Consider the following 25813-nt stretch of genomic DNA (forward strand, 5'->3'; position numbering starts at 1 on the left):
GCTGCATTCCCGTTCGTCGTGGCGCGGGACGGACGACCACCACGGTGTGTGCTGTTGCAGCGACGGATCGAGGGACGGCGGCCGCGAGCTGCACCGGGACGGACGGCCGCCGCAGTCCGTACCACTGCTGCAGCGGGACGTCGACGGCGCGGCCGTGAAGCGGACGGCGGGCGTGCTCGGCCGCGGCGTCCGTCTCGTACAGCATGGCGAAGAACTTTCTGGGCGACAGCGGCCGGCGGACGGCCACTCCGGATTCAGGCCATGGCGAACAGCGGCGTAGTGCCCATGCAATGTTGCGTCTGAAGTGTGCGCGTCCGTGGTCGAAGGGATTTCGTTTCACGCCGCCATACCGCCACCTCGAACGGTGGACGACGCTGACGCGCCGCTGCGAAGGGCGTGTCCTGCGCGCGTTGTATTATCATCATTAGTGTTTTAAGGGTTGTGCAGTGGTGATCCGCGTGACGCACCGGGGGAAAGGGTGCACGTCGTTGGCGCGCACGCGCTCGCTCACTCCCCCGCCATCGAAATCCCATGCACGCCCCCGTTACATTTTACCGCGCGACCGTTTTAGTCGCGTTCCCTCCCCTTTTTGGTACAGCGCCGTGCAGTGTGCGCGTCTGACCCTGCCGCTGCAGGTGCGGTAAACGGTTTCTTCTTCACGTGATTATTCACATAGAATTTGGTCGTTGACGACATATCGCTTAATAGGTTTACGACAACTGTGCACCGTATAGACACTTGTGTCTCCAATACACATCTCATAATAGGTACGTTTAATATCTGTCGACATCAGTTAACGACTGTAATAATTCTATATTATTAAATTATTTTCGATTATTCACCCGTAAATGTTTAACATTTAGAGCATGGAATTATTAGAACTATGTCCGATTATTATGTTTATAATATATTACTATTTTATCACACATGCAAAATATAAAATAAAAATTATAATATATTTATATACATATATGATATATACACGCAATACATTGAATGACAACACCGTAGATTATTATTTTAAATAACACTTTTGTGTTCAGAATAAATGCGATTAACTGCTATTGTCCGAAGCTAGAACGGTAGTGTTTTGAGACTGAGAGTTCTTGATAGCCAAGTATACGGAAAACAACAGGTGTAGAGACTCGACTTTGGTGTCAGTTTTCGGGATTCCGAAGTAATCTAAAACAGATTTAAATCACACGATTTAATTTTGACGCATGCAGTTGTTCGAAGTTCTGCCAAACTACAATACTATCGGATGATTGACGAATAAGTAAAAAATATACAAATAAAATTAGAAAGTCGTATAGTAAATAATAGGTTACTAATATACTTATTTTGTTTATGATAATCGTAATCTTTTATTTTTATATACGTATACTAAGTCTCTTTACAAATTAAATCGACAGTTAATATCAGTAATATTCGATACACTGCGATAACGCGTGATATTTTAAAAGTGATAGTAAGTCTTCATTTTTATTACGATGTTACTTATACAATATAAAATTTAATAACTATATACATCGTATACTGATAATTTCATTGTTTTAGCCATTAATCAAAATATAATATATTATTTTACTTCAGTGGATGGAAATTAAATAAAAATCGATTATTCGTTATAATACGTTATTATAAAGTATTTATATAATTGTTTTACAAGTTACTACACTTACTCAGTAAGTAGCTAATATTTTTACCTATGATAAATTATAATACTACTCATTTAATATCATTAAAGTAATTTAAAATAATACTTTTTTTTCTATTCACTATGCACATTAATAAAAGAATAAACGTAAGAAATATATATATATTATACCTCACGTCTTCATATGTATATAGGTATATGTGTGTGTGTGTGTGTGTGTGTGTGTGTGTGTGTATCAGAGTGTTATACATAAAATATAAAAAAAAATTGTAAAAACAAAACTTTTTTTGAAACAATGAAAATTAAAGATTAAGATAGTAAATAATAAAAACATAAAAAACATAATACTCGTACCTCTCCGTTTCATAAAAATATGATACATATATAATACTATAATATAATATAAATTAAATATATTATTTATTGATCGATTACAAATTTTAACAGACTTTTATTTTAGTGTAATAAATATTTGTTTTATGCGCCCCAATACAATATTTTTAAGGTTTCGATAAGATTTACATAACCATTATCGTATTATATTTTATATTATAATACATCATCATGCATTTTAACTACATGCATAGTAATATATTTTTCTCTATATGTCTTAAAAATAAAATCGATATACGTACCACAGACTTCATCAATTAGAGTCAATAGATCTGCATTTTCAAAATCCGGCATGTCTTTGTAATTCTGATCGCTGCCACCCATCCATGGTTCCATTATTGTTTCTACATCTGGCATTTTTCTATTGACACGCAAAATATCAGTTTATACAGTGCAATATTTTAAGATATAATATAATATTAAAATACGAATTTGATTATAATTTTATTATACATATTTGTATAGAGTATATTTATCAGTACTTACTTGGAATAAAAAAAAGCGGAAGTCTTTCCGCGGTTCAATTCATTTATGTCACGTATCCACTGTTCAATGACTTTTGGATTTTTTTCGGCGCTTTCTAATTTTTTCGCCACCTTTAATAAACCCTCTAGTATTATAGGTTCTATTATTATTATTATAAAATATTAATTATTTAATTATTTAACACTAATCACAGTCTGTAGCTTACACGATGGCGTCATTATAATCACTATAATAATTAATTTTTTGTTCGTTTAATATAGCATTTATAGAGTGATCTATTCAATAGTATAATATAACTTACCTAATTTTTTAAGTCAAATTTTGTATTATTGAATTAAATTCAATATATTGTTTAAAACTTACAATATTAACTTTGATTTTTGGTCAGTAATTTAATTTTAGGTTTTATATTGTTTCGAAGGATAACCTATTATTTTGATGTATTTACAATTTTCCAATATTGAAAAAGTTACCTTACATTTAATACATTTAATTTTTTAGACAAGTGTAGGTGGAAAATGTCAAAAATTTCCTCACATACGTTGTGATCCTCTACTTAACTACCTATAATTAAAAACAAGATATTTTTTTGTTTATGTAAAAATGTAGTCTAAAATATTTAGGTACTTCAAACTACATGTTTAAAAACAATTTTTTCAAAAAATGATATAGCCGCTTAAATAACTACTTTATTGTAAACGTAGAGTCGTGTTAATAATTAGATCCCTCCACTCACCAATGCCTTGGATGATGATGAACTTGATGCCCGAAGCTGTAGGTTGAGCAGACACGGATCGCTTTGGTTTAAGCATGGCTCGTCCAAATACTCTAGACCAAGGCCCGCCTGTATGGAAGGATCGGGTGGAATTACTTTGATAAACGCATCGGCATCACCAACGGCTGGCAAGTAATCCGGTATGAATGGCTGTAACTTAAACTCGAGTTTCGTCTTTTGGGGATAGTACCTATAATATAACACGTCTACATGCATATTATATTGTCCAAGATACATGGCGATAATGCCTTACCAAGCTTGTCCTTGACATAAAAATGTACTTGAATACTTAATGTACATTTTTGTAAGTTCGAATTTTAAAATATTTATATAAATTAGCTCTATAAATTAGCGTCTTAGCTGATTTGACACGCCGAATTTAAAAACCAAAATTTCTAAATATGACAATTATGACTTCTTAATAACATAATTATTTTCCAGAATCATTTTTCTATAAAATAATATAAACAATAAAAAATTTATTGTTGGGGACAAACGTGGCGAGACACTCAGAAAGTATTATAGAAGTTAATCATAATATTATATAATGTATTAAGAATTCGATACAAACTGTTTTTAAGAAGTTCAATTTATGTTATTTCTCAAGTGTGTGCGTGCAAATCATGTGAATGTGCACGTAGTAAGTGATTATTATTGTGTGTGTAGCTGGTGTATAAAAGAGAGATAATCATAATCGTGAACTCCTATAATCACCATATTATAATTAACTTACTTTGCACTAAAAATTAATTAAAGTAATATAATAAAAAATATAAACACATTAATTCAGTATAAAACTATTACTTAAAGTCGATTATCCCACTTTTTTATAAGTTTTCTTCAATCCCATTTAATATTATAATAATATTAAAAAAATTAAATTTTTACCTTCTTAAATAAAATTTAAAGGGCTTTTTTTAATTTGTAAGAGTTGATATTTTTGAAAAATTGGATTGATCCCAAATACAATTTTAAAGAATTTAAATTTATTTTATTTTCATATATTTTATCATATTACTAATTTTATTGATACAATGAACAAAACTGTTTTCCTTAATAAAATGATTGGAACGAATTCTCTTAAATAATATTATGCTATATGACCAACCACATAAATGATCTTACATAATATTATAATGATATACTTAGTACTTACATTGATATGTATTTAAATACGTCTTTAATATCTTGGGGCAAATTCAGAAGATCAACATCTTTATTGTAATCCCTAGTACAGAATAAATTTATTTTTATTAAAATACATTTAAAATTCACAATATTGTGTTCAAATTATACATTTTATAATATTATTTTGTTTTTACGAGGTGCAGTAAAAATAAATGTATTATTATATAATCATTTATTAATTATCGTATCCACATATAACTATCCATGTTTTGTTGGCATATGTTACGTACAAGATACATGAATAATTATCGAATTATTAAATTATTTATCACACCAGAAAATTAAATGCATTATTCATTAAATGCATTCTGAACATCTGGCAATGTGGTTATGAATGAGATTCATTAATTGAGTTTTATCTGAGACATTTACGAGTAAATAAAAAAAAGTTGAGTAAAAATAAACAAAAAATTACTAAAAAGTAAAGTGTGAAGTATGTAAGACCATGAATACCATACTTTATATATTTATATACATTTGTAACATTAATATATATTATGTTACATGATAAATATATATATATGTGATGTTATAAAATATAAACCTTCAGTAGACAGTAATTGAAAAACGTGTCAAGCCATTTGTCTGTCTGTGAGTAATTCGTAATTATTAAAGAATGTGTTTAAGAAAAAAAACAATCACGATTATTTCGCTCAAATCGGAATGTTATTAAAATTGAATGTAGATATAATAAAGTTCATAAAAAATGCATTCTACTATATTTTTACCTTTGAGCTTCGTGCACGTCAAAATTGTCCGGATCTTCCTTCACGGTTGTGTCCACTTCTTCGTAATCTACGGCTCGGAGTCTAGATCTGGATCTCCGACCTGAACCACTGGACATCTATTTAAATAAAAAATATAAAATATATTAATAAAACGTATATATTAATAAATTTATTATTATAAAGTAAATACTCGCAGAAGAATAATTATTATGGACTAATTATAATTATACATATATATATATATATAATATTATATAATATTATATATTATAATTATATAATTATTATAACCACCGACATAATAATTGAAGTTTTGCAATCCTTAGTTTAATAATTTAGAACATCCTCTATATCTATCCATTACATAACAATATTGATTGATTATAGTATGATTAATAATAATATGTAGATAATTAAAATAATTATTTCTTTTTTTCAATAATAACCATACTTTAACCAAATAAAACATCGGTATCACAATATAAAATACTCAGATATTTTTTTCTCCCATTGTTGGGATCACTTAATATATATTTTTAGCTTATACCAAAAGTTTTCGCTGCTTTGCACTGAGTGTTCTCAGATCTCTGCTGCTGTCGTTGTCGATGCTGCTATCCGATGACTCACTACTGTCAACATCCTCGGCATCCTTGACGTCGATCTCTTCGTCGTACATTGCGCTACAGGGCGATTCGGATGCAAATATTTTAATATAGTATATAATATATGACGTGTATTCGTTACAATTGAGGATTAATATTATAAATATAAATATTAAATATATATATCGATGCGTTTATCTCCACGTGAAGGCTATAATATGATATAGTATACACATTATACACGATTTATGCCTGATAACTATTGTTATGGTTAACAGTGCCCAATGTTGCCGTTGGTAACTGCACTTGGGAACCAGCTGTTGTACCTGCGCTGCAGTGGTCGACAATTGATTTTTTTTGAATTTATAAAACACGCGCATCGCTAAAGCGCTCTATATTTTATCATGTACAATAGTACAGTATACTAGTATAGTATAAATAGTAAGTACATATACAATGATACACATTATCAAATCAAAAAGTTACATAATATACAAAAATATTATTAAATCAAAGGTGATTTTAATCCTATACCTTTTATTAAATAGGTAGCGTGAGGGTTTTGTCTTTACAATTAATTCGAAATAATAGTATAATTTTTCAATAACTATCCTAAAAAGTTTGGTGAAAGAAGGATCAATTTCAAAAAAATAACATTGGCGGGAAACTTAGTTTTAAAATAGGATAATTAAAAAAAAAAAAAAAAAAAAAACAATAATAATTATAGATTTTACGTTAAGATATTGAAATTGCCACGACTAAATTTGTTTTGCATTCTCCATTTAATAAAGTGTTTTGATAGATAACACATATAATTGCTACCTCATATGGGTAAAAAACTAAAAATTAACATACATAATTTTTAATAATTAAGAATCTAATAGTAGAATAATTAAATTTCTCATAATGTTAGTTACTAATAGTTAAAAATATTATTGATTGATTTCAAAATGCAAATGTTGAGGTTATAAAAAATACAAGACTAAATAGTGTTAAAATAAATATATTATGTTTATATCTATATATACCAAAATAGGTTTATTGAGTATCGACTCATGTCAAAACGGCTAATGTATGTATTAAGTTGGTCATACTGCATTAAAGACATTATCTGTTTTAAAACTTTAAGTTGTCAAGTAACATAATCAAATATTAATGGCATAGGTTGAATAATCTCAAATAAATCCAAATGTGACCTTTCTTACATCAAGCCACAGAAATAATATATTTGTTTATAGATACATAAAAATAAATAACTTCCAAGTAAATATAATCATCAAAACGTTTTGAATAAAATTATAAAAACGTTTAAGACTGTTGAAACATCAATGTTTTTAAAACAATTAATCATAAGCTAAATCAAGTGTATCTATTATGCTATTTTTAAGTACTAAGTTATAGTAATTATTATCTCCATTTATTGTAATTTTCTATTGATTTTTTTTTTTTTACAGGATAAGCTACAAATATCTACAACAGCTTATAGAATATTATTAATGTTATAAATTATATTATTATGCTGGATACTTAGATCAAATTCTGTCGTTGGTTGCATTAATTGCAAGTCGGAAACGGATTTTCTCCGTTTATCCAGTAAACTTGTGAGTTATCTGTACCGCACTGGTGAATCGAAAAAACGTATTCTCAAGCTATCGTATGCAGCCGGAAAAAACGGGCGTACAGATTATATTCGGTTTGTAGGGAAATAGGATTAAGGAAATAAAATGTATAATATTCAATGTTTAAAGTAACGTTTACACAAGAGAAAGTCATAATAACGTTTTTAATATCATTTTACAGATAATAACTTATCATGGTCTATATAAATAAACCACTAAACTGTAAATTATTAAACAAATTCCTAAAATAATATATAAAATAATTTAAATTATATATACGTCATGGAAAATTAACTACCTATACCGAAACAGGTACAATTGTATTATATAATTGTATAATGTATATTTTATTGTTTTCTCATCGGATACATGAATTTTATGCAAAGAATTATTCTCGATATTTGTTAAGTACATATCGATAATTATTATTTTGTTTACATAATTATATTGATTTTTTATTAGTTTATAAAAAGATTTAATCGACTGATGTATAGTTTTATATTTTTATCAATGCATGTTTCTATAGTTATTAATATTTAATAAATGTATTATGAAATAAAATATTATTTAGTTATTAATACTGTAATAAAAAAAAAAAAAAAACATTAAAATACTTTTTATAACTTTAAGATTTAAGTCAAATACAAATAATAAAAAGTATTATACACTAAAATAATGATATGTTTTAAAATTAAAATACATTAAGTTATTAAAATCTAAGTTTATTATTAAAAAATATTTTAATCAAAACATTAATGTACAAACATTTTTCACAAATATTTTAAACATTATATTTTTGATACTGACTAAAATTGACAAAAATAAATATTTATATCAAAAAAATAGAAGTATTTATTTTTAAGTTTATTTTAATATTATTAGTTAAATTATTATTGAATACATTTTTAAAGTTCTTTAATTTGATACTAAAAAAACCTCAAATTTTTAACCTCTAAAAATTTTATTTCTAGAACAATATTTAATTGTTACTATATTTTAATGGGTAAATTTATACTATTGTGAATTATTATTTATTATTGAGTTCTAGTATAACATTTCATAGGAACACAAAATATATGATGCACATAGCACATATGTATATTTAGTAGTAATATACAAATACTGGCGGGGCAAAATAAAGACTTAATAAAATGATATTAACACTGTCTTACGTGCAGCGTTATGCTGTTTATGTTGTATTCTTTATAGTAAAAGGGGAACTAATATTAATGGGTAAAAAACTATTGAACTCTAAAAATTACTATTTCCTTGTAATAACTAAATACAGAAATGATTTAAATAATAAAATAATAAATTTAATATGGTCTTTTAAGTTTAATAATTAACAGTAAACAATTTATAAAAATAATAGTAACATTATATTAATTTGTATTATAATTATATAATATAATTAATGAATTATTTTATTGATCATTATATCTTCTAAATTTAAAATTTATGTTTGGTTGTAAATTTTCTTCTTTAAAGTAGTTGATTTCCTGAAATATAATTGTTTTAATTCAACAACTGGAAATAATAATAATGAATGGAGTGTAATAATTTTGGTAAAAACACAATATAATCATTCAACTATTTAGAAAATCAAACACAAATGAAATAAAAATATGTCAATTGAAACATCAGATGAATTATATTCATTTACGTTTTATAAAATATTAAAATAATTAAATACATCTTTTATTTTTTAATATTCTATATAAATATGTAATTATAAATCTATTAAATGACCGTAATATTACTAAAACAATCGTTGAAATCAGACAAAAATATCCACGTTAAGACATTTTTTTATTATAATAAATAATAATATATGTTAATATAAGGGCTTGCATTTGGAAAAAAAATTTGTTATACATTATTTACAATTAAAACGTTATACAAATTTTGCGTTTATCGTTATTCAGAATCAAAACATTATTCGAATTTTGCGTTTATCGTTATTCAGAATTAACATTTTTATGATATTTTATAACTTATTAGTTAAATAATTGAAATTAATTTTTTTTTTTTTTTTAATGATTTACTGTATATAACGTTTCTTTTGATGATATATCATATATTTTATTGATTGTTATATTTTTTTTTATGTTATTTAATTATTTATGTTAATTGTTTTCCGTTATAATTACGTTTACAAATTTCAATCGTTTTTTAACAAATATAATGTTATAATTATAACGTTATTATAAACTTTGCAAGCGCTGGTTAATTTTACAACTTAAATTAATATTAATACATCTTAAATGTTTACGAAGTAAATACTTTTAAGCATGTTATTTTATGACAAAAAACAATTTCAATATTTTATACATACTTGAATAAATGCATATTATACTATCAATGTTGTGGTATTCTAAATATACAATGAATTGCCTATACTTTACTCCTTAGAGATTTAAAAACTGTAAATATCAATTATTAATTTTTAGCGCCGTAGTTGCTTTAAAATACAACCAACATTTTTTTTTTTTTAATCCTAATAAAGATATTACATCCTTTTTTATTAAATGTATTTACTATATGAAGCAATTGCGTTTACTGTATACTACTGAAATATTAAATGATTATAACATTATAATATAGCACACACACTATATAGAGTTGTAAGCTTGCAGATTTCAGGTGTGAGATATAATATAATATTAATATTAACATGTTTGTAAGTTGAACTTGGTTAAAAAAGAAACAGACCAATATAAGAATGTAGAAGAGAGTATAGTGAATAGAGAACAATTATTTATCTATAATAATAACATACCATTTATAAAGTAGATATTTTTATATAAATAAGAAAAAAACTCAAAAAATGTATCATAAATCATAATAAATTATTTTGTCTAATATTTAGTGTAAAAAATTAAGAAATTCATAATATTATATGAAGAAATAAATATTTTTTTTTTTAGATTAGTTGACGAAACATATGATTTGTAATCAACTATTACAATAATCATATTATAATATTATATGCTAATACATTAATTGTAAATCGAACATAATACATTATGAAAAATCAACTAACCAACAGAAACACTTAATAAAACACTTAGGTTAGATTTATTTTTTTTATTTTTTTATGTCAAAGATAAATTTATCTACTTTTCACACAAAAATCCAACTATAACACTGGCAAAAATCAACAAAATCATTTAGACCCATGTCTTTTTGGTAACACAAAAATCAAATCAAAATAAATCATAAAGAATCTACTTATATTAACTTTTCACCATAGGACGAAGGATAATACCACTTATAAATCTAAATGATCAAAACATACCAAAATCTTCCTGCTCTTATTATTCAATCTTTGACCAATATCTAATCTGGGTAAACTACATAAAAAACAAATGAATCCTCCTAAACTCTATACGCAAACCACTCCATTTTCATTCTGTAAATACTCCAAACTTACAACAAAAACAAAATTATTCCATAATAAAAGTGTACTTATGTCCATCTGGATTCTAAACGAAAGGTATTAAATTGTAATGTGCAGCCAAAAAAATTAATACTAACAAAATACAAACTTTTCAATCCATAATCCTTTGTTTAATCAAAAATGATTTATTTTATGTTAACACCATTCACACCCACCAAAGAAGTTTTAAAATAAGTAGAAAAAGTTGCCAAAATTATCTATAAACGTTTTTGCTTGAGACTCATGAATTTCTCGAATCCATTAGTTTCTACTCTTGGTTCTAATACAATTCCTGGCAATCATCCATGCAGATTGAAAATAAAAAGGAATTTTCGATTTTTTTTTTTTTTTAGTGTATTGTTTGATTGTTTTTAGAGCATCAAATCCGGGTTCTAATTATTTATTTATGAACAAATTTTCAAGAGTATTTTTTCGTGATTATTATTATAGTAGTTCTGCGGTTGTTAATATTTATGTTATGACAAAAAATGAGAACTCATAAGAAACCGCATTGTATACACAAGCCTCAGTTCAACTGCTCAGGCCAAACACTTAAATTATAAAATATATAAGGTATTAACATGTACTGCTTATTGAAGTACCCACGCCAATGATCTTGTAATAATAACAATAATTGATGTGTCAACAACGAAAAATAGCTGAAAAGTTTTGGTCAGGTATGTATATATGGATATGGCTTATGTGTAGGTACACACATATTATTTTTTAAATTAATAATTAAATAATACTATTTATAGAAAATCAATATAAAATATTAGGTACGTCATCTTAAATAACGATTGTTTCCTCGAATTTTATATACATACGGCTCATGTATACATGTATTCAAATGTGTGAAATAAGTTTTAATGTTTGTAATCAGAATTAAAATATTATTATTTTTTAGTAAGTTTTATTTTTATTTCGTGTTGTTAATAAATAATAATAATAAAACGCTGTTATTATGAAAATTTAGTCATTATAATAACTTCTTTCAGTACTTTACTCTATATAAGTACTAAATGTAATTCAAAATATCAATCTTGCAAAAATTTGTTTCGACAGTGAATTCTTATATATAGTTTTATTTTAAATATTTTTATCACTTATTTGTAAATACATCTATAGTAATCTATACGGAAGCATAAGTTAAAAACAATTAGCAATATCATACAATAGAATATCGTGATAATATCTCGTGAAGGGTGAAGTTTCTTTTTAATATATTATGTATAGGTATCTAATACCTGTGAACGTTAGTACATATTATACATTGTATATCCATGCAGATGGTTAATGACTAATGAGCTAATTTTCTACTCAAAACATTTGAAATTCCTAACAGATATGATAATTTGTAAATTGTTATCATATATTAATGAATTAATCTACTAATTTAAATTGTTTTTAATGAAACATAATACATAAATATTGTGTATTATACTATATTTATGTTCCATTTGAAAACAATAATTTCACTATCAATTTATCTTACCAAATTTGTTTTATCGTTATTAATATTATAATAATAAGTGTTTAATACTTTAATGCGTAGTTTACGTAGTTATCTATATAATATAATTAGCTAATGTGACCAAAACACTTGCATGTGAAACATTTGAAATTATTTTTATTAAAAAATTCGTAACTATAATTTTTTATTATCTGAACTACATTTTAATTGTTTGATGTGACATATGATAACTAATTGAATACTAATTTACTAGTTTATTTTCATAAAACTATTATGTAATAAAAATAAGTTAATATTAGTTTTAATTTTTTTAAGGCTAAATACCTAGTATAAATATTTTAGAAATTAAATTTTTTTTTTAATTTGTTATTTTATAATAATTTGGAAATTACTAAGAAACTATGAAAATAATACATTTTAGGATATTTCGAAAAAATAATATTTAAAAGATATTAGTATAGGACTGTCATATATAAATATATATATATAATATAATGCAGAGAAGTTTATTTTCATAGTAGCGGATGGTTGAAAAAAGAAACTTATTGACCAAACAAGTTATTTAGAGGGATAACAAGATTTGTAAAATAGATTAGAATTAACATGTTAAATTTATTGACAACTTTATAAAAAGTACAATTAACTTAATTTGAATCAAATAAATTTATTGTAAATAACATAAAATAAACTGAAAATTTTGCATTTAATATAGGTAGGCACTTGTTATACCTATTTTTCTAATAAATTAAATTAAAATAAAATGGATAAACTACATAATAATATAATGTAGAATACTCACAAAAGAAATATATGATTTATAATGATTTTAAAAAGATACTTTTTATTTTCCTACTAATACAATATGAGCAAAAAATCTATAACGAGTGTTTTATATATCAGGTTTTATATCATGACCTGATGATAACCTTAATTGAGAACTAAAATCAGATTAAAAACGTATTAACACTATAATATGATAATAATTATTAATTATTAATCTAACCATACAGATACAGGATATGCATATTTTTAATGAAGTTTTGCATATATTTTTGCCCTGTAGCTAAATCAATTACCTACATATGAATAATGTATTAAAATTAAATATTTAAAATACTTAATATTTTATTTGACTTACAAACAATTAAATTCAATTGAACATAAAAAATAAAAAATTCATTTAGACATTCGACTAGGTATAGAATTATGTACCTACTAATAAAACTTACAGTATTCAATTTAGCTGAATCATTAATATAGTAAAATAATATTATTCATTTTTTTGCATTAAAAAAGTTTCAATACTTCTACAATAATATCATAATTATATAATAAATTAAATAAAGGTATCTCAGTAATGTTTACCAAATATTTCACATAAACCGTAACTGTATTGTTAGTGAGTGTTAGATAAGCATTACAAAACAGGTTTGCCGCGTGTTTTCTTAAAAAAAAAAAAACTTTTATGAATAGAAAGATCAAACTAAAACTATCAAAACAACATAGTGTAATAACTCAACTAATATACACGCATAGATGGGGTCTTATAATAAACATATAATTATTGTTCTGCAAGCGGCATTGTTATAAAAATCGTGTATACAAAAATATCTATTATTAATATTAACACCTAATAAAATGATGGCATTTTATAAAGTGTGTCATTTTGATTTGCTGTTATAGATTTTTCAAGACATAGTACACCTAAAGGTACTTCAATTGTTACAAATATAGTCGCTTCTTATATGGCCAAATGGCAATAGTATGATAATAGAAAAACTGTAATGTCATCTTGCGCCAATAAATATCTAAGTAGAGTATCAGCGTTTTTGAGTTTGACTGCTTTCTTTTTAATATACTCCTTATAAATATTCTATCTAAGCGGTTAGTATTTAATTGGAAGCTGAGGGGCTAAATGATTTTTCTTTTCTTTTTAAAAGCTATATTATTCTTACTTAATGAAGAATTAAATTACAATAAACAGTTTTAAATTTTAATATGTTTTATTTTCTAAGATCTTTTATTCACTCAAGTTATTATAAACTCCAACATAAAGTAGTATTAATTGCAAATGAAAAAATCCTTCTTATATTTATTAAATATTTAACTTTTAGTTTCTCCAATTATCTTTTATTTTAAACGATGCAATATATCAAAAATGCAATAGTCACCGACGTTCAATAATTTAAATAAAAATAATGTTGACACCTAAGAATTATACACTCATATTTACTATTAACTATTGACATAGAAGTATGGAAAAATAAGCAATTTTATGACTTAAATATCTAATAGTTAAGTATTGGTTAGATAATAATTCTACGTATCGTTTTGTAATAAGTACATTTCATTTTTTTTTTTTTAGTTTTGTGTAACTAATGTATTATTATAAATCAAAAAATTGTAGATATTTATTTTTAGAAATTTCAATATTATAGGATCTCTATTTTACGTATCGTAATATACCATATTAGTTTAAAATAAAAATGTATAGGTATAGTTCGGTTTGGGCGTATGGTAATCAATTAAATTAATATCGATAGTATCTGCGATTATACGGGTTTTCACGCCTAAACCTGAAATCTTGCAGTACCTATGCGCAGTTAAAAATTCCAATAAAAGTTTCAGCTTGTTTTTTAAGTACTTATATCTATGTATAGCTAGCCCACAAGTCCCACACATTATACAGTATACACGCCCTATTTTAAACGTATATATTGAAAGCGCTCATTTTAATCCGGTTTCTCGGTGCGTACAACAATAGTAACCATTATCGTGATTATCAACACACCAATGCCACACTTTATTACGGCGACGTACTTCAGGGTAAATTGAATTTTTGTGGTACGTTTTCTGATAAGAAAATAATATGGACACACGTCAATTTTGGCAAAATCTCGGAGCAGAAGTTTACTAAAGTTGTGAATTGTCTCTCTACAGTATTCGCCATTTTAACTTTCTGTAATATATTTCTTTTTTTTATATAATTATCCTTAGTTAAAATCGTCGGTGATAGCCATTAATTGTAGTTATCTAGTTTATAATATAATTTTACAGTTTTACATCAATATTATTTTAATTAAAAACTTCAACATTAGTTTATTGATGCCTGTGTTAAGCTTGAGTGTCACGTCTAGAGTGTTGAAAATGTTGAAGTTAGAGGTACATAATATAATGTGCTGCTAACATTCTATGAATATGTAGGTATTCTACGTATTTTAATTTTATTCCATTCTACAAGTAATGCAAATTAGTGTTTCGTCTGTTGCCATAAGATACTATATATGCGTTAGTTTGGTATGGTCGATGCAGAGTCTGTTGATTATAATTTATAACTTTTCTCTTCTGTTCAATGCTAGATTAGGTCAATCATAGATGGTGTTTTGCAAATTATTTATTCATAATTAATTAAACTAGGTATTATTATTTATTATATGTATATAATAAACAATTTCAATCAGAATTTAGGTGTTTAAATTGTTTAATTACATCACCTAACAGAAATTAATAATAATATAAACTTTTTTAGGTTGTTTAATAACTGTTATTATTATTCGTTAGTTTTTAAATTATATATAATGTATTGTTTGAAATTTATATATTAAGCGAATAAATTGAACAATATTCTAATAAATCATTATTTACAGAAAGTATATTATAAAATATAATCAAAGTTAAATGTGTCCTTGACATTTTATTCAGTATTCGCAGCTTGTACGAGTAACTATATAATAAAACTACTCATTATGTATATTTAAGCTATTCTATACATCAACATAAATAAAACAATACAATATACAATTTATTGTTTTATACGTCATATAGAATTTAAACATAAAAAATTAATTAATCAACACAAATACCAGCATTTGAATTGTGTTTTAATATTATATTTACCTACTAACTTCATTGAATATAATTTATATAAAACAATATGAAAACTAAAAAAATAATATGCAAATGACATAAAATTTAAAACCATCAAATTATCAAAATTGTATTCATTAAATGTACGATATGTAATATTATTCTCATACGAATAATAATAGTAAAATTTATGAGTTTCTAATAAAATCAATTCGTGAGCGTCTCTTTAAAAATACATTAGCTGTATCTAAAGTAGCTATATTCTTAGCTTAATTATATAGCAAAAAAGCTATAAAAAAAAGTAACCTAGTGTATCCTAACTAACTATACGCTAAAATAACAAAATATAATATAATACCTACTACCTATATACCAGTCAATCAACATTCTACTTAAAAGTAAAAGATTATTAATAATTACAATTTTGTAGTTAGATCGTGTAACTAATGTATATATATAACAGCAGTGATTTCATAATTATAACTAAATATTATTTGATAAAAAAAATTTCATTTTATAATAATTTTAATAACACCTATATTATGTGGGATACTTTTATATATAGAGGTTTAGTTTTTATATATATTACCATGAATGTTGCATTTAAACTATAATTATCTCATATCTTCGTTTCTACCTACCTAATATATTGAATATTCGAATACATGCTAATATAGTACTAGTTTTATAAATTGCATAAAAGAATATATGGAAAATATGCTAGTAGAAAATAGTTATAACTATCTATAGTTCAACACTGTCGACCGTTATGAAGCAATTTCAAAGCTATCAGTAAAGGATAAACATATCTCTTCGTAGTAATAAAAGACAAGTTGGTACTTGCACCATCACGTCGGCCAATGTTAATAATTTAACACACATAATTTTGATCATAAAAATATTAACTGTTAACTGACTTTTTTTGCTAGTACGACAAATGACAATAAAATTCAAATCTGTAAGTCCGTGAGTCTATGAACTAAATATCACAGTATAACATCGGTTCTACTTAACGGTGTTAAACATTACACCAAAGTACGTCTATGAGTAGGGCCGGATTAAAAGCTCCTAAAGGTAATGATTTTACCCACATCACAATACCCTAAGTTTTTATAGGGCTTTACCCCAAACACTTTGTCATTAACAATCTTTTTTATAAAATACAGTGTAAATATGTGATACAAAGTTATCACAATATATGAGATAAACATTACCAGTAGGTTATAACAATTCTTTAGTTTAAATTAAATAAATGATTTAAAAATCAAATTATTGTTATTTTATTTTAAGAAGTAATTGGAGTTATTGGATAATTGAAAAAAGCTCTATTTTGGTTTTTTTAAATTCTTAATTATATTTTTCTAATTTCTCTCTAACTCGTTTTTTAAACCCACCACCACTTGATTTTCTTTTATGATTATTCATAACAAAATATCATATAATATGCACTATTGTTTTGCTAAATATTAAAACAAAAATAAAATTTTTAATTAATAAAATAAAAAATGAAGTTCTACTTAAGTTTGAACTGACCATTAATTTAAACTGATTATTGATAAGTGATAATATATATTATTATCTAACCCACGTTATTGTATATAACAGTTTTAACTTTTAATCCGAGTTATTAACATTCTATAATTCATAATGATAGAGATGGTTAAGAATATAATAATATAATTTATTTTCTATGCAAATTGTACCTAAAATTATTTAAGTTAAGCGTTTATAAACATTTTCAATAATATAAATTACTAAAATAGAAAAAAACAAATATATATTTTGATTGGGATAGTGAACTCTAGCATCTATTTGGCGCCTTTTAAAATTCAGTGCTTTATGCAATTATTGCAATCACCTAAATATTATTACTAATTTGTTAATTTAACCCTACATATGAGTTATTGGCTAATAAACAAATATCATAACTATTACAATAATAAATAAGATATTTATCTGTTATAGGGTTTAACTAAAAATCACCATACTTCGTGAATATTCTTGTAAGGTTTTTTTAAGATTTTTTAATTATATATAAGCCCACGATACAACAATATGAAAATAAAATAAATTTTAATATTTCTTGAATAATAATCGCAGAACTGAGAAACATATGAAACAGTTTATTCCTTAAATAAACCTGTGTATAATTTAGGTGATTTTGTGCATCTTACCTTGACGTCACCTGGTGCATAAATTCTTGGAAAACTTGTAATCTCTTGATCGATTGATGAAAACTCATTTTATTTTTGCACAGCAATATATAATATAATATGAACACATGAAAATCACCGTGACGCAAAAATGGTTGGTTTTAGATCACGAGATTCGTGGCCGGAATTTCGTTACACTGCACAGCACTTTTAACAGTGTCAACATTTGAAAATTAAAAAAAATCCACGAAAATGGTACGATCGAGAACTAAACAGTGGAAGTGGACGCGGAAAAAATAGCTGTTATGACTGTTTCAGTGTTTCACAAGACTGGTCTGTCTAAAAACATAGGTATCCTGGATACCAAATCGTTGCGTGTACCAATTAAATTATAATAATATGGTAAGCAGTCGCCTTAAAAGTAATTATTGTAGTAGAACCAAATGGTTTTAGAATTTCACCGAACGACCATTGAAGAATTACAAATTAAGATTCTGTTAGCCCATGGTTCTTCATTACTTTGGAAATTACAGTAAATTCAGTTTAGATGACAATGTACCAACCCCAACCATATCATATACGTATGGTATACTCGTGAAAAATATGTGTAGCCGCAATATTTTCCATTGATCATATCACTCACTCAACAGTCAATATTCACTACTCATCACTCATTAATTATAATTCATAACATACCACAATAGTTATCACCGTCCATTTTCATATTTTTTCGCTTTTCCATCCGATTGGCCGATTGGCCATGGTTTTCGATCAAATCTTGTTTTTTGCCGTCCGCGAAAGCGTATACACATACAATATCAGTATACATGTCTAATGTTAAATGAAATTTTACTTTGCGAAACAAGTGTTACTCGATCTTCCACATCATATCTGGCAAGATCCGTTAATTCTTGAGGATCATACGTCAGATAACGTTTTTCATCGAAGTTGGATGCACAGAATCACTTATATATTATTCAATAATCAAATATTTGTATGAATAACAAAAATTTCATACATATATTAAGAAGCTTATTTATAATACATTTTAGTCGCGTAATAATTTATATTTTTTACTAAATAGCTGTTTATGTTTATAAAATTCAAAGTAAAACAGTGATAAGACAGTTATGATAGTTATGTGATAAATAATGATACTAAGTATTATTATTATTCATATTAAACGATAGTAGGTATATGTATAAGTAATTTATATACAAATGTAAAACACATATGTTCGTTATTTTATTGTTGTGACTAACAGTGGTATAATAATATAGTATGGATAATTAGGTAAATTGCGAATTTATAGAATATATACTGAATAGTTTGTTTGTATCTTAGATAACGATGCATGTATACCATTATTCATTATGTATAAGTATATTACATATACTTCAATAATGAAGCATTTATCGAGATGCACATATGGCTATATTTGAACTGTATTTAATCATTGAGTAACAATATTATTTTAAAACAAAAACCATCTATAAAAACAAATAATCAAAGAAAAATTAAGTAATATACATTTATACTTTTATAAAAATGACGATTTTCCTGTATATTTGTTCTAAATAGGTTGAAATTATTTAGCTAAGTATAATTTATTCCAACTAGTTAAAGCATGCCAAACTTATTTCAACAAACTATCAAATTAAAAATTAACCTACATAGATTAATTGGCTTAAATAAATTGATCAACAAAAATATATGTATGGTTTAAGTAAACATATACATTACACTAATACTTAATGTATTACTTTATATTTATTTATAATTACCACAGTAAGTTTAAGGTAAAATATATGTAAATCAATTTTGATAAACATGTTATTAAATATATATAAACAAACATAATAATGTAAAGAAAATCAGAAATTTAAATTTGAATTTACATAGGTGTTTAACATTGATTATATTAACAACTAATTTGCTAAATAATTTCAATACATGTAAAGCCAAAAAGCTAAAAAGGATCCAGTGTGGTTCAAATGTTCAACTAAAGTACTTTAAAACAGATTCTCGAGACAAGCGCAGAAAGTTTAATTTGTCTATTTAAAATACGTCGTACTGCATGTATTGTCTTATTACTTACAACGTAGAAAATTTGTGTTCAGCAGAGTCCATTTTATGTAAAATATAAAAACTTTCTCTGGATTCACTCTAGGTACCTTAAATTGCCAACTTTATGGAAATTCCATATAACACAACCATACTTCAATACTGGATGTCAAGAGTACAATATAAAACTTTAATAGACATATACCATATAATAGGTATATACCTGATATATTTTTGCAAACCTTTTTAAATTATAATAAAACCTAGTGATTTAAATGTTTTACAGTACACATATTTTATACGTGAGCTAGGGTCAAGGTATTATAGCTTAACTGAAAGCGACGATTTGTAACATAATTAAATACTCGTAAAATATTGTTCTCATCAAACCAATTCATAATAACCACCGAATATTAGATCCTAGCTGGTAAATGTAATAACTTTACACTTAGAGATATTGAATGATAAATCAAATTTTTTCCAAAAAATTTTATCAGTAAGCATGTAACTGGTAATAATTATTAAAAGAGAGTATCCGTATATAAAGTTTAATGACATCAGAAAAAAATAATATTATTATATAAGTATTATAATTGATTTTAAAATCAATAGTATCATATTAATATTATAACATTATGTACCTATCTTATATTTATCTTAATTTTGAAAATCACGAATTAAAATAGTACTCTGCAAGGTAACTGACATTTTAATCAGTTATTTGTAGAAAGTTTAGCTGGAATTAAAAATGTATTAACCACTTTATATTAAGCCTAATTATAATTAAACAAAAATATAAAAACATAAATAAATAGTGAAAATAAATTAAAGTTCCTTAAAAACCTGTAATAACATGCTGTTTATTAAAACCGGTTGAACAGTAACTAATGTGTTAAATTATTATGTTAAAAGTATAAAAATAGTTAAATTATTAAAACTAGAACAAAAATTTAAATAAAAATTTCATCTAGGTATATAATATGATCATGATGGAATTTTATGTGTTACAACCAAAATCCATATGTTTACTAAGAATTAATCGAACACTTTCTATATAACATCGTAAACAATCAGTGCACAAGTTATAACATACACGTGCGTACCTATATAATATTATTATAAACTGATTGTGTCAATGAACCTTTAAAATGCGTCAGGTACCTAGTGCGGGTATAATTTTAATACGCCTATAATATAATGGTTATATTATGGGCCTTATAAATATTATAAAAATAATGACAGCTTATTAGAAATCAACAACAAGGATATGGGGTTTTTCTTAGAAATATCCTTCGAGTTTATCATGATAATTAATTATATTTTATGTAAATCATTTTTAAAAATATAGATAGGTTATATTCTAACATTTATTATTTTCCATATAACTTAAAATGGAGTAAGCGAGTAACTGATATGTAATATAAATGTATAATAACTGGTTTGCATTAAATTTCATTCCATATAAAAACCGAAGAGGATACTGTGGAAGTAATTAGTACTTACTGAGTATATTGCATGTGACTATGATTTATACTCGTAGGTGAAATGTTGGCAATAATCTTAAAGTAGGTATATCTAAATAAATGTCGATACTTATTAATAATCAATATTTAAAAACAAGTACAATTTAATAAATAATTGATTAAAAAAAAGGAAATGACTTATCATTTATAATATTTATATAATAATTAATAGTAAAAAACATTCAATGGTGTTTAAAATACTATTAAAACTTAGTCACTCATAAAAGTAATAATCGTAAGTTTCATATAGATAGAATTAGTATCATAAAAAACTTTTATAGCACAAGTACCAGTTTTAAAAAAAGAAAAATATTTTAAGAAATGCATTTTATATAATGAAATCGAAATACATCTAGTGAAAAATTCGAGTTTTTCAAAATTGATGAAAAATTAAATATTTAACACTATATTTTTTCATCACTTATTTCTTTACTTATTTTTTCCAATTACTTTGAAAATATAATATTAAAACACTGTGCACTTATATATAATGTATATTATTATACAAAATACATAAATAATAGAGTAAAACATAATATATAGCAGTTATTACGACTTACAGACATATTATCGAAAACGTTCCGTTATGATAAATATGAATACATTCAATAACCATCATAGATATGGTGATATGGTTGCCGCGCCAGATTTACGTACATATATATCTATACCAAAGACAAAACAGCATCTTGCAAAGTATAGATTCTGTTCTGCTGCAGGCTGTTCGTATAGACATATTGCGAATTTAAATAATACGAATAGATATGCTGAAATACTGAATAAACTATTCAGTGGGAAAACTGACTCTTCTATACTTTATTATTTCATGTTCTGTTTAAAATCTACTCTCGTCATATTGTCGTTTCAGCCCTTTTTCAATACTGCTAGACTTTTGTTATATTTATATGTCTCACGACGTTTGTTACTCGTCAAGAGAAAAATGAACTACTTGGTCGTTATATTATATAGCAACAATGAACAAACATAGCTGCCAATGTCTATGCCTATATTAATACCTATATATTTTTATGATATAAAATTTTAGGACATAGAAACGAAACATAATTTATAATAATATGTTATCCATATACGATTATAATAATTCATTAATCCAATATTATGATTTATGTGTATTAATTCTATAATTCTATTTTCACAAATTTAAAGACAAATTAAATATGAATAGGTATAAAAAATATATAACATGAAATATTAAACAAAAAATTATTATGAATTAAAAATAATAAAATATGTAAAAAATTGTTTTATTTTAAACTGGTATTACAAAACATCCAAACGCATGAATTCATTTTTACATCACTTTATTGAGTTTTCTGTATTATGAATGATTACCCTACGTTATAATATTATAAAAACCACTGCTTTGGGCGGATACAAGATAATAAATATATAAATACCTACTAATAAAATTCAATCTTCGAAGATAGTAATCCTTGCATAAGATGCGCATATATCTTGTTTTTTAGTCATTAAGCATTTTAGTACCTTATATGTCCTGTTTATAATCAAAAATAGAAAATAATATCCTGCAGACAAAATGTATAACTTTGACATAGTTATAATATTATAATATGCTTTAAAATTAAAATATAAAAAAAAATCCAATTTGAGGTCCCAGATAATATTTTTACCTTTATATTTTTTGATAAGTGAATTCACTCTAGCATTAAAATTACCAGAGTAAAAAAGATTTCTCTGAACGTAAAATTTGTTATACTCAATGCGTTAGTAAGATGGAGAAAATAAATTTGAATATTAATATATTATGGCGTCTTCTTAAAGCGTCCTAAAATATCTTCAATATAATTCTTATTGGGCTACTATCTGAAATTAAAAATATTAGAAATCTTACAACATGTTATTTATATCCGTTTTAATTTTCCTCGAGAAAAACATTATTGTCAATTTTATTTATTTAAATATCTTATTTCAGATAAGTTTAAATAAATAGTTGGATATGATTGTATGTTGTCTATAGTATAAAGTCACGTTTTAAAATTTGAATTTATTATATTTTATAACTTCCTAAAATATTTATATAGTGCCTATATTGGAATTTATGACTACCAAATTCTGTAGGCTTAATTAAACTTAATAAGTCATACTAATTGGTATTTATAATGATAGGTACAATATAATAAATATACGTATATATATGTATAAATTGACAAAGTAACTTAGACTTGAGAATTATTCAAGTAAATAACTATAAATATCCATATGTATTACTATAGAAAAAAAAAAAAATAATAATAATTTTAGTTATTAAAGTTTAATAAGTAGATGTAATGTTATAATAAATTGAAATAATAGACGACGGCTCGCATGCCCGCAATGACCACGAGTCAACGATATCGCTATGATATTATGATAAAGCTGTGAACGATTGTTTGTTTTCTCGGATCGACAATATACTATTATATAATATTAAATCGGTGATTTGTAACGTACTATAAAAATTGTCTTAGACGCAAAAACATCGATCTTTTCGACTTTTAAGACCTGAACATCGCACTACACGAGCGCCTATTGTACGCGAATGTAACGGCCCCGTGCGTCGTGGACACCGCACAGATAAACAAACAAAACATCGGTTGCACACGCTCAGCCGATGAACTCCACACGCAACGCAATGCATTTATTTTTATTCGTATTTAGGTGTGTAATATTATTATGTTGCGGTTTGCATTTTGCATATTATACCTACCATGTAGCATACGCGATTTACCGTACGAGATTCACATAACACATTATATATAAAACACATCGCATTATGACGGGGACCGAAAAAATGAGTTTAAAAAACGTATAAAACGCGTACCACATGACGGGCAGCACCGCGGTTTCGGCGATTCCACGCGCACACACACACACACTCACACGCGCGCGTATAGTGCCGTTGATTCGACGTGTGTGTGTGTGTGTGTGTGTGTGTGTGTGTGTGTGCGCGCGCGCGCGTGTGACCTGAAGCCGAAGTAGCAGCTGAGAGATTTAACGGAACACGACGGTAGTGTGCGTGCGAGCGCCGAGAGAATGCGAGTGCGTGCGTGCGTCGGCGGTGGTTCTACACCGAGGCGGCGGCGGCGGCGGTGGAATTAGGTCTTTGGGTAACGACGATTGGTCGTCAGGTGGGAGGCGGATGGACTCGCGGCGGGTTTTCACGTGGCGGCGGCGGCCTCCGCGCCACCGGTCGAGTTGAGTTACCTGCGTGCGTGCAGTGTGTGATTTACGGTCTCGCCGGCCGCCAACCTGCAACCGCTGTCGTCGTCCGCGTTCGCGTGGTCCGAGTGTGTGCGCGCGCGCCGTGTGTTCAAAATTTTGCTCGGAACTTTTTTTTCGTTTTAATTTTGTTTAATTTAATTTTTATTTTTTCGTTTTTTGTCTACTACTACTACTACTACTACTACTACTACTACTACTACTACTACTATTACTACTACTACTAAAACAGTGCGTCGTCGCTTACTTTGCAGCAAAGGACGCGGCCCAAGAAATCCTCTGTCGACGCACATTCTGCACGTAGTAAAATATATCAATAAATACTCATACGTTGTGATAGTGTCGGGTCCGACGTAAGAAATTAAATATTTTTTTCAAATTTTATTTTAACTGAGTTTTGGATTACACTTGTCGACGTGTCTCAAACGCACTCGCCGTCTCCTGGTTCACGGTACGTAATATACTCAATTTATCAGAAATATAATAATTATTATTATTATCACGCTAAATGACGTAGTTGAAATCTCTCTTTGAAATTCAATGTGATTTACCCGCATAGAGAGATCTTTATAGCTCCATTTTAAAAGTCTACAGTCTACCACCGT

General features: G+C 26.3%; 2 protein-coding genes across 3 annotated transcripts in view; both read right to left on the reverse strand.

Moving 5' to 3' along the window:
- The window catches only part of LOC112603849 (homeobox protein rough-like), a 14676-nt gene extending 13980 nt beyond the window's left edge, over positions 1-696 (reverse strand). The window contains exons 1-2 of the mRNA XM_025352632.1: positions 623-696; positions 12-401 (exon numbers count right to left, since the gene is read on the reverse strand). Coding sequence (XP_025208417.1) covers positions 12-401; positions 623-696 — 464 coding nt within the window. The remainder of the gene's footprint in view (positions 1-11; positions 402-622) is intronic.
- A 291-nt stretch (positions 697-987) lies between these two features.
- Positions 988-24757, reverse strand: LOC112603827 (intraflagellar transport protein 46 homolog). Of its 2 annotated transcripts, none has more exons than XM_025352600.1 (8): positions 24697-24757; positions 5775-5907; positions 5228-5343; positions 4468-4539; positions 3273-3501; positions 2537-2646; positions 2293-2411; positions 988-1182 (listed from the first exon to the last, which is right to left on the reverse strand). In XM_025352600.1, the coding sequence occupies exons 2-8, from the start codon at positions 5901-5903 to the stop codon at positions 1055-1057; spliced, it is 903 nt and encodes a 300-aa protein (XP_025208385.1). In that variant the 5' UTR covers positions 5904-5907; positions 24697-24757; the 3' UTR covers positions 988-1054. The 2 variants fall into 2 exon arrangements, with proteins under 2 accessions (XP_025208385.1, XP_025208384.1); XM_025352599.1 differs by lacking the exon at positions 24697-24757 and adding an exon at positions 18403-18504.
- Positions 24758-25813: the final 1056 nt, after the last annotated feature.

This window comes from Melanaphis sacchari, unplaced genomic scaffold (assembly GCF_002803265.2).
Source record: "Melanaphis sacchari strain LSU unplaced genomic scaffold, SCAv2.0 Contig111_pilon_pilon, whole genome shotgun sequence".
Taxonomy (NCBI): domain Eukaryota; kingdom Metazoa; phylum Arthropoda; class Insecta; order Hemiptera; family Aphididae; genus Melanaphis; species Melanaphis sacchari.